The sequence below is a fragment of the Monodelphis domestica genome, assembly GCF_027887165.1.
Source record: "Monodelphis domestica isolate mMonDom1 chromosome Y unlocalized genomic scaffold, mMonDom1.pri SUPER_Y_unloc_1, whole genome shotgun sequence".
NCBI lineage: Eukaryota > Metazoa > Chordata > Mammalia > Didelphimorphia > Didelphidae > Monodelphis > Monodelphis domestica.
Genome location: NW_026605000.1, coordinates 382237 through 393418, shown reverse-complemented (window position 1 = coordinate 393418; position 11182 = coordinate 382237). Strand labels below are relative to the sequence as shown.

Sequence of the window (11182 nt, the reverse complement as noted above, 5' to 3'; positions counted from 1 at the left end):
CATTGATTAAATAATGCTGTCAATCAGTAAAACAACATAAAGATATTTAGATTCTATTTGTGTTTAGAAATCTTCTGTATACAGACTCTTCTGTATAAAAAAAGTATTTTTAAAAAAGAAAGCCTAGACTAGGACTGTTACCAATTTTATATAGAATATATTTATTAGAATAAACAGTACAAAGAAGTAGAAAATGACAGAAAATGGGAGAGGAAAATAAAGATATCCATGTTAGGAAATTAGCAACAGAAGGTAAAGGTAAGGATACCTGCCCACTGATCAAAAGCAGGGCTTCGTTTTCAAGCCTTTAGTTTGTCAGGTTTTGTGATCTTTGAGCTTTCAAGAATAAAATCTAGAAACTCAAATGAGGAATTGACACATCATCTTTCTCTTATCACAGACATAGCAAGAAGAGCCAGAGATTCTCCTGTCACATAATTTAGATTTCCAAGTCTAAATATGTTAATTTCTATCAATTAAATTTTTTTCTTAATAGTTTTATTTTATTCATCTTTCTAATTCTGAGGGTTATCTCCTATTATTATCTTTGAATTCTTACTATTAATTACTATCAATATTTTCTTATGATTCCTATATTATTGTTAACTGCTTATGTTTTCTAATAGTTCAGTTAGCTTTTCCATTACTAATTTAGACACCATAGCATACATGTTTAGAATTGATATTAGTTTGTGGTCTATGGTTCCTTTCAAGATAATTTTCTTGTGAATTTTTGGTTTTGCTTTCTCTGCTAGCATTATTTATTGTTATTCACCTGATCTATAGAAAATTATGTTTGATCCCTTATTCTGTGTCTGTCATTCACAAATTTTTATAGTAAGTAAAAGATTATGGATTGACAAAAAATACTTGCTACTCCCTAAGGGACACAGAAGGTATCTAGGCTCTTTGACAAGGGCTTTGGGTTCTATCTCACCTTTCAACAGCAAGGAATGATCCCCGTCTACCTCCAAGTTAAAAAAAAAAGAAAGAAAGAAAAAAGAAAAAACTTATCTTAAACTTATCTTAAAAGATATAATCACAGATATTTCAACTTATTCACCGTGTTCCTTATAACCTCCACCCAACCTACAGCAACTATAGGGAGGGAAGGAGGAATTATATAGTTATAGCTCAGGTCTTGTATAGCACAGGCACAATTCTAAGTCTAGAACTAAGGCTTTCCTTGTTGTAACATGCCATTTGGAATCCTGACTGCAAGGTCACCATAATTCAAAGTCCTGGTCCAGGAGGGATTATCAGTGGCACCCAAAATGAAATAGAAACAAACCCTCCAAACCTATTTATAAGAAAGAGAAAGGCAAAGAAGTCTTTTCTTCTTACTAGTTCTATTATAGGCACCCATGCTGTGTGTAAAATGTCATCTTCATTCTCTGTGCACCACAAGAAGAAGTTAATTGATTCAGTCTGGCTAGTTTTTAAAGTGTAGTATTTTTGGCTACCTACTCAGAGAAAACTATTGTCTGTTAGGAGATTTCGAGCATGAAATCACAAGGATTTTTGTGAGGCAAAACATAGAATTAATCATTTGAAAATATAAATAGAAAATTCAAAATAAGACATCTTTGATATTTTCATATAATTGCTTGGTCCGTTCCTTTTTTAAACCTATAATAATGTAAAAGTATTAGAAAGCCAAGCTAGTTCAGGAACCTTGGGATCTCTTGAAGTCTATATACTTAGTTTTGGTTTTCTTCTAATGCTTAATTGCCATTCCTAATATCTATCTGCTTTTCTAAACACTGATTGGAAGAATGAATCAGTATGACTTTTTCTTGGCCTTCCAAATCAGAATTCTCTCTGGTACATTTTTTTAGATCATTGTGGAAGTAGTTTTGCATTATCATAATACTACTCATTGTTACATGTTGCCAGGAAATAGAATCACCTCCATTTTATGACCTTCGGAAAGATTCTGAAGATCATATGGCAAGATCCAGTAACAGTCACTGAAGTTCTTTTTCAATCTGAACTTCCAAGCATTCAAACTCTATTGGAGGGTTCAACTGCAATAGGCTGGCTACCTTGTTCAAATGCCAAATACACTTCTGCCTAAAACACTGTGTTATGAAGAACTCACATAAAAGAAGTGCCCACATGGAAGACAGAATAATTAATACAAAAATATTCTCAAGATGTCTCTGAAGGACTTTGGCATCAATTGTGAGACATCAATTGTGAGACATGGAAGACACTGGCATAGGATACAATCTAGCATAACATGCCTTGTATCAAAAAAGCAACTGTGCTCTGTAAGCAAAGTAGAATTATAAAAGTGCAAAAGAAACAAGAGGTGCACAAATTGAAATACCACTCCATCCCTAATTTTCATAAGGACTATTTATACCCAACCTATGTAAAAGCATTTTGAAATCATATTGGTCTGATCAATCATACATTGGCCTCAACATAAGGTCATTCTGGTCCTCTTCAAGAATGAAGGATAACCACCAATCTTCTTGACTCCACTATTTATACTAATTTTTAAAGTTGATCCTTTTGATAATGCTAACCATTTTCTTTCCTACTCTTCAACTGCAGGAATGATTTCCTAAGGTAGTTATTTCCATGGCTCTTAGATTCAGGCTTTCCTAGTCAGGAACTGAGAAGAGAAGGCAGTTAAGACATTAAAAAACAAATCCTAAATTTTGCAATATTTAAAAGCCATACCAAAGATAAATTGCAGAACTGATAGTACTTGCCTACCTATACGTGTGGAAGTCTTTGGCTTTGCCTGTTTCTTTCTCCATAATGTTAGTGCCCAAGAAAATTGCTATGAGAGTCCGTCTAAAAGGAGAAATAAAGATCTGACAATGCTGCCTGTCCCAAGGTTCCTATTTCTCTTGGGCTGTTGGTAGCAGTTGGATAGCAAAAAAAAAAAAAGTTCATCAACTCCATGTTAAATAATACTGGTCTACTCTGACCTTGTTATTAACAAATAAGGAACTCCTTTTTTGGCCACTTCTAATGATTTTATTGTTTTTATCTATTATTGTTCCACCATTAATTTTATCTATAATTTGGCTTTTTCTTTCTAGTACTTCTTATATTAAAATATTAGAGATTTTAGTTCATGAAAAATATTTTACTTTTATTTTGGTTTTTTTTCTATTCTTATTGCTACCAACTTTTAATAGTCATTTTAATACTAATTTAGAATGCTACTATGAATTTAAAAATCTAAAATATTTTCTATTAAGTTATAATTTCTAGAAATAAGGAATCAACTGCCTCTACCTACTCTATACTGGCCTAGCAATTAATTAATATGTATTTTTTGAAGCTGTTTAAACATGTTAAATAAGATTTTAGGGAGTATCACGTGCCAGTATGATTCAATACCCTTCCCCCCATCTCCACCCCCGACTCCCAACCTCCCCGCCCCCCTTCATACGCCACCCCTCCCCCCTTAGAATTAATGCAAAAACGGTTATACATCCGGGTCTTTCAGCCTCGTTCTGAGACCGCATAAAATTAGCCGGCCCTTTTTTTTTCTTCGTTATTCGTGGCGCAGTTGTGGTGGTCGGTATCTTTGTACGTAGTCGGTGGGAGTTGAAGAAAGAGAAGGTAAGGTTTTAGGGAGGAATTTGTGGTATCTTTTGGTTTTGGAAAGATGTCATTTAGGAAAGCTGTGCTACTAAACTATGATAAATCTGTTAATTTTAAATTCGACTTTTTTGGGGTGGCGACTTGGGTTGTTTGAAAAGATACGGTAACCGTTGCCCAAGTAACCAAAATGTTTTTGGTCGCCATTTTCGATTGTCCTATTGTTGCGCTTTTTATTTTTAAAGAATTCAGAGGGACGAAAAATATGTGATGAATTTTATTTTTTGAGGTACGTATGGCTTAAAACTGCACCGTGATTAGCAGTGCTTTCTCTTCAGAATCGGTTTTCTAGTTTGAACAGCGCGGGGTTTCCGGGTGGGGGAGGAACGAAGAAATATTAAGTCTGAGGTAAAATCTGAAGTAAAGAAAAATGTTGATTCATTTTGATTCCTTTAAAATGTGTTGCTCCTCCGTTTTTACATAAAAATGATCTAATGAAGTGCCGGATTGCGTCGATCGTGTCACAGATTAGCATAGACGCCATTTTGTTATCACTTGGCGCCTAGTTTTTACTTCAAAACAGTGGCGGCATAGTGACGTATTTTAAATTTAAAGGAAGAATTACTTAAAATTTGACCAGATTAAAAACTTTTATTACATAATAGACAATTTTGGCAAAGAATTCATTTTGTATATCTTACATATACAAACTAAAGTTTATGGGGGTGAGAAAACATCTTTAAATAGGGTCACTAGACAGGTGTTTGAATATCGACTTTAAAAAATACATACTTAAAAAATATCAAGGAGTAAATATTTAAGGGTCTCCAGCCCCCCTCTTTCCGAATCCTCCCCCCAGTTTTCCCTGCCCCCATAGCCTGATGACTTGGTCCGCCCCTCCCCCCAGCCTCGCGCTTTGTCTCCGCCCCCACCCACCCCGTTACTACTCCCTCAGTCTGCCGCGTTTCTCTGCCCCTCCCCCTCAGTCTTGGGTTTTACTCCGCCCTCTCCTCGCGCTTTACTCTGCCGCCTCCTCCCTTAGCCTCGCCCCGCCCCCTTAGCCTCACTGCTTCTTCCCTCCGCCTCACGTCGCTCCGCCCCTTCCCCTTAGCCTCGCGCCTTATTCCTTTACCTCAACCTCGCGCTGTACTCCATCTCCTCCCCTGTCGGCTTGGTGCCTCTTCCCATCTCTCGCCATCCCGCCCCGCCCATCGGATCGAGCTGAGGTAAGAAATTATCGATGGGTTTAAAAAATTATCTGAGGAAAATTTATTCGGAATAATTAACAAACCACAAAATTGCACACTTATATAAAATGGAATAAAATAGTAACTTTGAAATTTGATATGAAAATTTAAGTATTTTGTTAGGCTATAACCACATTTATTATTTCTTCACAGATCATCTAAAAAAGAAAAATGGTGGAAGCAGATCGTCCGGGGAAGTTGTTTATAGGTGGTCTAAATACAGAAACAAATGAAAAAGGTCTTGAAGCAGTTTTTGGAAAATATGGCCGAATAGTAGAAGGTAACTATTTGTTTTAAAGCCGGCTATCAGAATACTTCTTTGGAAACATTACTTCAGATCATCGTAGAAAATAAATTTATGTACCTTACAAATCAAGACACAAATTTACACTTAGATATAAATTGAAGGTTATTAAGTAAAATTTCACTTTAAAACTTATTTTTCAGTTCTCTTGATGAAAGATCGAGAAACTAATAAATCAAGAGGCTTTGCTTTTGTAACTTTTGAGAGCCCAGCTGATGCAAAAGATGCTGCAAGAGACATGAATGGAAAGGTAATTTTTCATTTGTACCTATTTCATTTATTCAAACTTGTTTCATTTTTCTGTCTTCTGAATAGAATCTCAGAAAAATGCTTTTATGGTTACATTATAACATTAAAGTCTTTAATCTGCTAACCAAAAACCAAAACTTAAAATAACTTGTGTTCTCAAAATAACTTTTAAGGAAATCACTTCGGGTCTTCTTCAAGATTTCTTTCACTGAATTGTACCTCTTGTATTTCTAACCTCTCTATCTTTCCTATTTTGCCTGGACAATCTTCCTTGGGCAACACTTTTCACCATCTTTCCTTACCAAATTTTATCTCTTATAATTAATTCTGTGTGCTGGGTTCAAGGCAAAACAACTGAGGGCTAGGCAGTTTGTGACCAAGTGACTTAGCTGGACTCACACAACTAAAATGTGTCTGAGGTCACATTTGAACCCAGGTCTTCCTGTCTCCAGGTCAGACTTTTTATCCACTGAACAACCCAGTTGCACATTATTATTTTCGATTTCTGTTTTTGTAAAGAGATGTATTCCCCATATTGGTTATTTTAGAGTTCTGGTGAATCAAATGATGGAAGTAATGTCTTTCTGAAAGTTTTTTAATATCCACAATACTTTGGGATCACATTTAACCTTCAAAGATCTAGATCTAGCAAGAGTTTACATTTTATTTGATAAACTTTACAGAATATATTTGTGGACAAATGAAAAATAAAGTTAAAAGTACTTAAACAATTTTTATTTTAACCTTTTAAAAAAAGAGTAGTCATAGTAACCAACCAATCACCTGAAAAATTCAAAGAACCCTAACCCAAACATTCAAACCACAACTTAAGAGAAGGAATTTTTTGAAGTTAAATTTATAGAAATCTTTTTCATTAAACTGAAGCGTATGTCTCAATAGCTAACTGCCTTCCTCAAAGTAATATCCTTACATTTCTACAAAGGGGGCAATTTGTTTTTAAAACACAGAATTTGAATATTTATGTTGACATATTCTACTATAAATAGAAAGCCAGCTAGGAACTAGAAATAAACATTTTAGTAGAAAAACAGCAAAAGTGGTGATAAAACTAAGAAAATTAATAACATCTGTAAAAGAAAGACGCAAAAAGCTGAACTTTGGAACCGGGTGGTAATAAGAAATGAGCAAAAGATCTATGTAACTATATGCAAATTTTCTTTTTAAAATAAATAATAGTACTATGAGGCTAATGAAAATGAAGAGAATTTTAAGTTTTTTAAATCAGTTATTTAAAAAAACAATAGCAACTCAAATACCTATTCATAATAATACCCAAGGGTTATCAAACTGGATAAAATACATTTTGTTTAAAAATTAATGATGAAATGATTGATTTTTAATATGTGATTACTATGATTCATAATTACTTTTCTGTTTGCAAAGTTCATTTTTGCCTCACAACAGCCCTGGAAAGTGGATGATGAAACAAACTGAGGACCAGAGAGGTTAATTTGACTTACGTAAGGTTGTATGCAACTAGTAAGTGACTTAGCTGGGGCTAAAATGTGTTTTTACTCACTTGATATCTCACATTTTTTCTTACTACATAACCCCATCTCAAATTAAGAACGTGATGGCTCACTTTTTTTTTCCTTAATGCCAAAGGAGTTCTCAAAGTTGGTATAAGAATACTAAATAAAGGTATTTAATGGGTTGCTCATGATAAATAAAAACGTATGCTCAATGTAAAGTTTCGTTATTGGTGAGATTTATTGGAAGAAGTCAGTATTAATGCTATCTTTGAGAGAAAAATCGCTTTTTTGAAGGAAAATTGAATGAGCAATAAAATTTCATGTTTAAGCATAAGTTGAGAACAAATCAGAAGTCAGTACTTTAAAGTAAAGCTCATTTTAACACTTTATAAAATAGTTGTTCCTTTTAGTCTTTAGATGGAAAATCAATTAAGGTGGAACAAGCCACCAAGCCATCATTTGAAAGTGGTGGTAGGCGAGGGCCACCACCCCCTCCAAGAAGCAGAGGTCCTCCAAGAGGTCTTAGAGGTGGAAGAGGAGGAAGTGGTGGAGCGAGGGGACCACCTCGTGGAGGGCACATGGGTAATGTAGTACTCAAATGCCTGAGCTGACAAAAATTTCCAACTTCATAATTTTAATAGTTGTTTTTGTCAAATGCACATTTGTCTAGTCTTAAAGTAAGAAGGGGAAAACACTTCCTTTGCAAATATGTGTGAAGTTGAATTATTGAGACTACGATGCAGGTAAAATTTCATGATTCCATAAATAGATTAAATGGAAGTTTTGCCATAGTTTTCTCTCAAAGGGAAAAAGGACAAATGCTGCTTGAAATTATATCCAATTTTGAAAATTTGTTTGAAAAGTTCTTTTGTTACATCACATAAAATGTGGTTTACTTTGTAATGAGAGAAGACATAAGATTTTCATATTGTTGAGCCATTTCATGGAATGAAATAACTTCTTCAAGACTTCAGAATATCTGTGGTGTCTTTGATAGGTATATGTTCTCCCCTGAGGGAAATAAAAAATCTAAAACTCAGAAAAGGGTCAAGCTTTACAGGCTCCCATTTCTGTTGAAGGTTTCATACTCAAGAGCTGAATTCTTGCATTTGTTGGAGCATCCCATAAAAATTTAGGTTTATATTTATACAATAATGTGATGTTAAGATGAAGTTAGAATATTTGTATATTGACTTTGTCAGCTAGAGACAAAAGTGTTTTTCAAATTGGATTCAAGTGGAGGGCATATACCAATTTGATTAATTCAAATAAATGTATTACTTTGGATATAAGTATATCAAGTGAAAATAAGAGCTATAACATTAATATCAAATTTTATTTCATTGGATAAATGATTATTTTTTATCATATATTCTGATTAATGGATAACCATGATAATGGATTGTTATCTTTTTTTAATATAGATGACAGTGGATATTCTCTTAATTTCAACATGGGTTCTTCCAGAGGACCACTCCCAGTAAAAAGGGGCCCACCTCCACGAAGTGGGGGTCCTCCACCAAAAAGGTCTGCACCTTCTGGACCAGTGCGTAGCAGTAGTGGAATGGGAGGAAGAGGTAAATTCTGCATGCTTTGGAAAGGTTTCTATCAATGAAAATCATTTGACTAGGAAAAATATATTTTCTACAGGGTTTCATGTGGGGAAAGAATGTATTTCTAGTTGTCTTGTCATGTAAAAAGAAATAACATTCTTTGACTTAAATTTTATAGTGTGAAAATAAGTCATGGGTGCATAATGGATATTAAAGAACAGTATAAATTCACATTTACCTAAAATATATATAGAGAAAATAAGCTTATAATTTCAAAAAAGGATTGTTTAATTGCTCTCTAAAAACTAGGGTTTAAGATTGCTAGTATAAGTAGTTTAAGAAAGAATATGCCACCAGATTCAAAGACCAGGATTGATGAAAGAAAGTAGTTTCTGTTGGGATATAATGAGAGAAAATAGATTGATAGGTAAATTTGGCAAAGTTAGGAAGTATGGATTCTTTTCTGAAGATTTAAATAAGTATAAAACTATACTTTTATGTTACCATTTATGTTAAAAGAGAAATAAAAATGTTAAGTAAAGAAAACTTACCCTAGGTTCTCTTGATAAATTGGGGGGGGAGGGGGGTTGTACATTTTCATAATCATTGCATCTAACATTTTTATTCATTGAACATTTTAACCTTTTACAAAAAGCACTATAGTTTATCATAACCTAGAAAGGTGAGTCCTGTTATTTTCCCCATTTTGACCATAGTCACAGTTATAGTGTCTAGACCCAAATTTGTATTTAGATTTTCCTAACATTTGGCCTCATTTTGTAAGGATTGTACTTGTTTCACTACCTACCTACCTTCCTCAGAGAGTGAAATCATATTAGGAATTGAAGTTGAAAAATTAATTTCTCTTACAGGAAATTCTTGGGGTCAGTAATGGAAGAATTTTTTTTTTTAATTGAGACACCTTCCTGTTTAGTTCAATCAACATGCTTTATTTCATTTGAGTAAGACTACTTGGTAAAGCCAGAATAGAGTTAAAGACATTCCTTTATTGATGAAATGAGTTGCTTAGGAAATGATGATCTAAAACCAAATGTTGAAATAAATCTCTCAGAAGTGCAAACAACCAAAAGGGGAGATAATCATGGGGTCAGAACCTTTAGTCACCCCATAGTTGACAGCTATTTCCAGAAATATGTCTGACATCCTAACTTTATATGCTGCTATTCTGAATCTTGAGAGGTTGATTAGTATATAGTAACCTTGAGGCTTAGAGAGAGGTTATAAATGTCCAGAATTTAGTTTCCTTTGTTTTGATTATTCAGGTACCAAAATCCCATTCTTGTGTATTTGTAAGGTCATATATGTATGCATTTGCATTATTTCTCCTTTAAGATCCTTTAAAGATGGAACTTTTTTTTATCATTCCTCAAAATTTATATGTTGATTTAACTTTTTTTTTAAGGTCCCATTTCTCGTGGAAGAGATAGCTATGGAGTTCCTCCACGAAGAGAACCAATGTCATCACGCAGAGATGTGTATATTTCACCAAGAGATGATGGTTATCGTACTAAAGAGAGGTAAATAAAATAATGCATTTTAGTCTAGGTGCATTTTCATTTTATGTTATCTAACTTGCCCTTTAATTTTAGTTATTCCAGCAGAGATTATGCAAGTTCTCGGGATACCAGAGATTATGCCCCACCTCCTAGGGACTACACATACCGTGATTATGGGCATTCTAGTTCACGTGATGAGTATACATCCAGAGGATATAGGTATGATATCCAAATGGGTTTATTTCTTGAGTATGTACATGGCAGAAACTTTTCATAGCTTTTACTTTGTACATTTTCTTTATTTAGTGACCGTGATAGCTATGGTGGAGGTCGTGAGAGAGACTATTCAGATCATCCAAGTGGAGGGTCCTACAGAGATTCTTATGAGAGCTATGGTAAGAACATAATTTTCTAGATTGTAAACAAGGCCATATGCCACATTAGCAAGGTATGGGGGGGGTCTAAGGTGTTTTGTTTTGTTTTTTAGTTACTTTAGTTTCACTTTGTAGGTATTCCATGGAAGAATTCATTTTCATTTTTTTCTTTGCATTGGCGATACAAAGAAAAATAAATTTTTATGCCCCTAAAAATACAACTAAATATTTTGTTAATTCAGTTATTTGTTGTTAAAGTTATCTATTGACCTTGTAGGAAACTCACGTAGTGCTCCACCTGCTAGAGGACCTCCTCCTTCTTATGGAGGAAGTAGTCGCTATGATGATTATAGTAGCTCACGAGATGGATATGGTGGAAGTCGAGAGAGTTATTCAAGCAGCCGAAGTGATATCTACTCAAGTGGTCGTGATCACGTTGGGAGACAAGACAGAGGGCTTCCACCTTCAATGGATAGAGGATATCCTGCTCCTCGTGATTCATACAGCAGTTCAAGCCGAGGAACACCAAGAGGTGGTGGCCGTGGAGGAAGTCGATCTGAAAGAGGAGGAAGAAATAGATATTAAAAGAAATCTTGAGTTTTTTCAACCAAAAATGCCTTTTCAGAGAAATTAAGAATTCGGTTTTTTTGTTTGGATAACCACAGAGAGCTACCATGGTCTAAATATATTTGTGCACGTTTTTATTCTCTGATTCTAGTTTGTTGTACTGAAAAGGCTAACCATAATTTAAAAAAATTTAGTTTCTATATAGTTTGTATTTCTTTAAAGCAGTAGTTTAAAATTATAAAATTTGAAGTTGATGTTATAAAATTTGAATTTTATGTAGTTATTTTGAAAATAAAATTTTTCTGAACTTA

General features: G+C 34.1%; 1 protein-coding gene across 3 annotated transcripts; it reads left to right on the top strand.

Moving 5' to 3' along the window:
* Positions 1-3447: 3447 nt before the first annotated feature.
* Positions 3448-11182, top strand: LOC100379645 (RNA binding motif protein X-linked). 3 transcript variants are annotated; one of them, XM_056809902.1, is made up of 9 exons: positions 3448-3588; positions 4968-5094; positions 5262-5368; positions 7271-7442; positions 8285-8437; positions 9837-9951; positions 10024-10149; positions 10237-10325; positions 10582-11182. In XM_056809902.1, exons 2-9 carry the CDS (start codon positions 4986-4988, stop codon positions 10887-10889), a joined length of 1179 nt encoding a protein of 392 aa, XP_056665880.1. In that variant the 5' UTR covers positions 3448-3588; positions 4968-4985; the 3' UTR covers positions 10890-11182. The 3 variants fall into 3 exon arrangements, with proteins under 3 accessions (XP_056665880.1, XP_056665881.1, NP_001166928.1); XM_056809903.1 differs by lacking the exon at positions 3448-3588 and adding an exon at positions 4670-4793; NM_001173457.1 differs by lacking the exon at positions 3448-3588 and having other exon boundaries at positions 4961-5094; positions 10582-10965.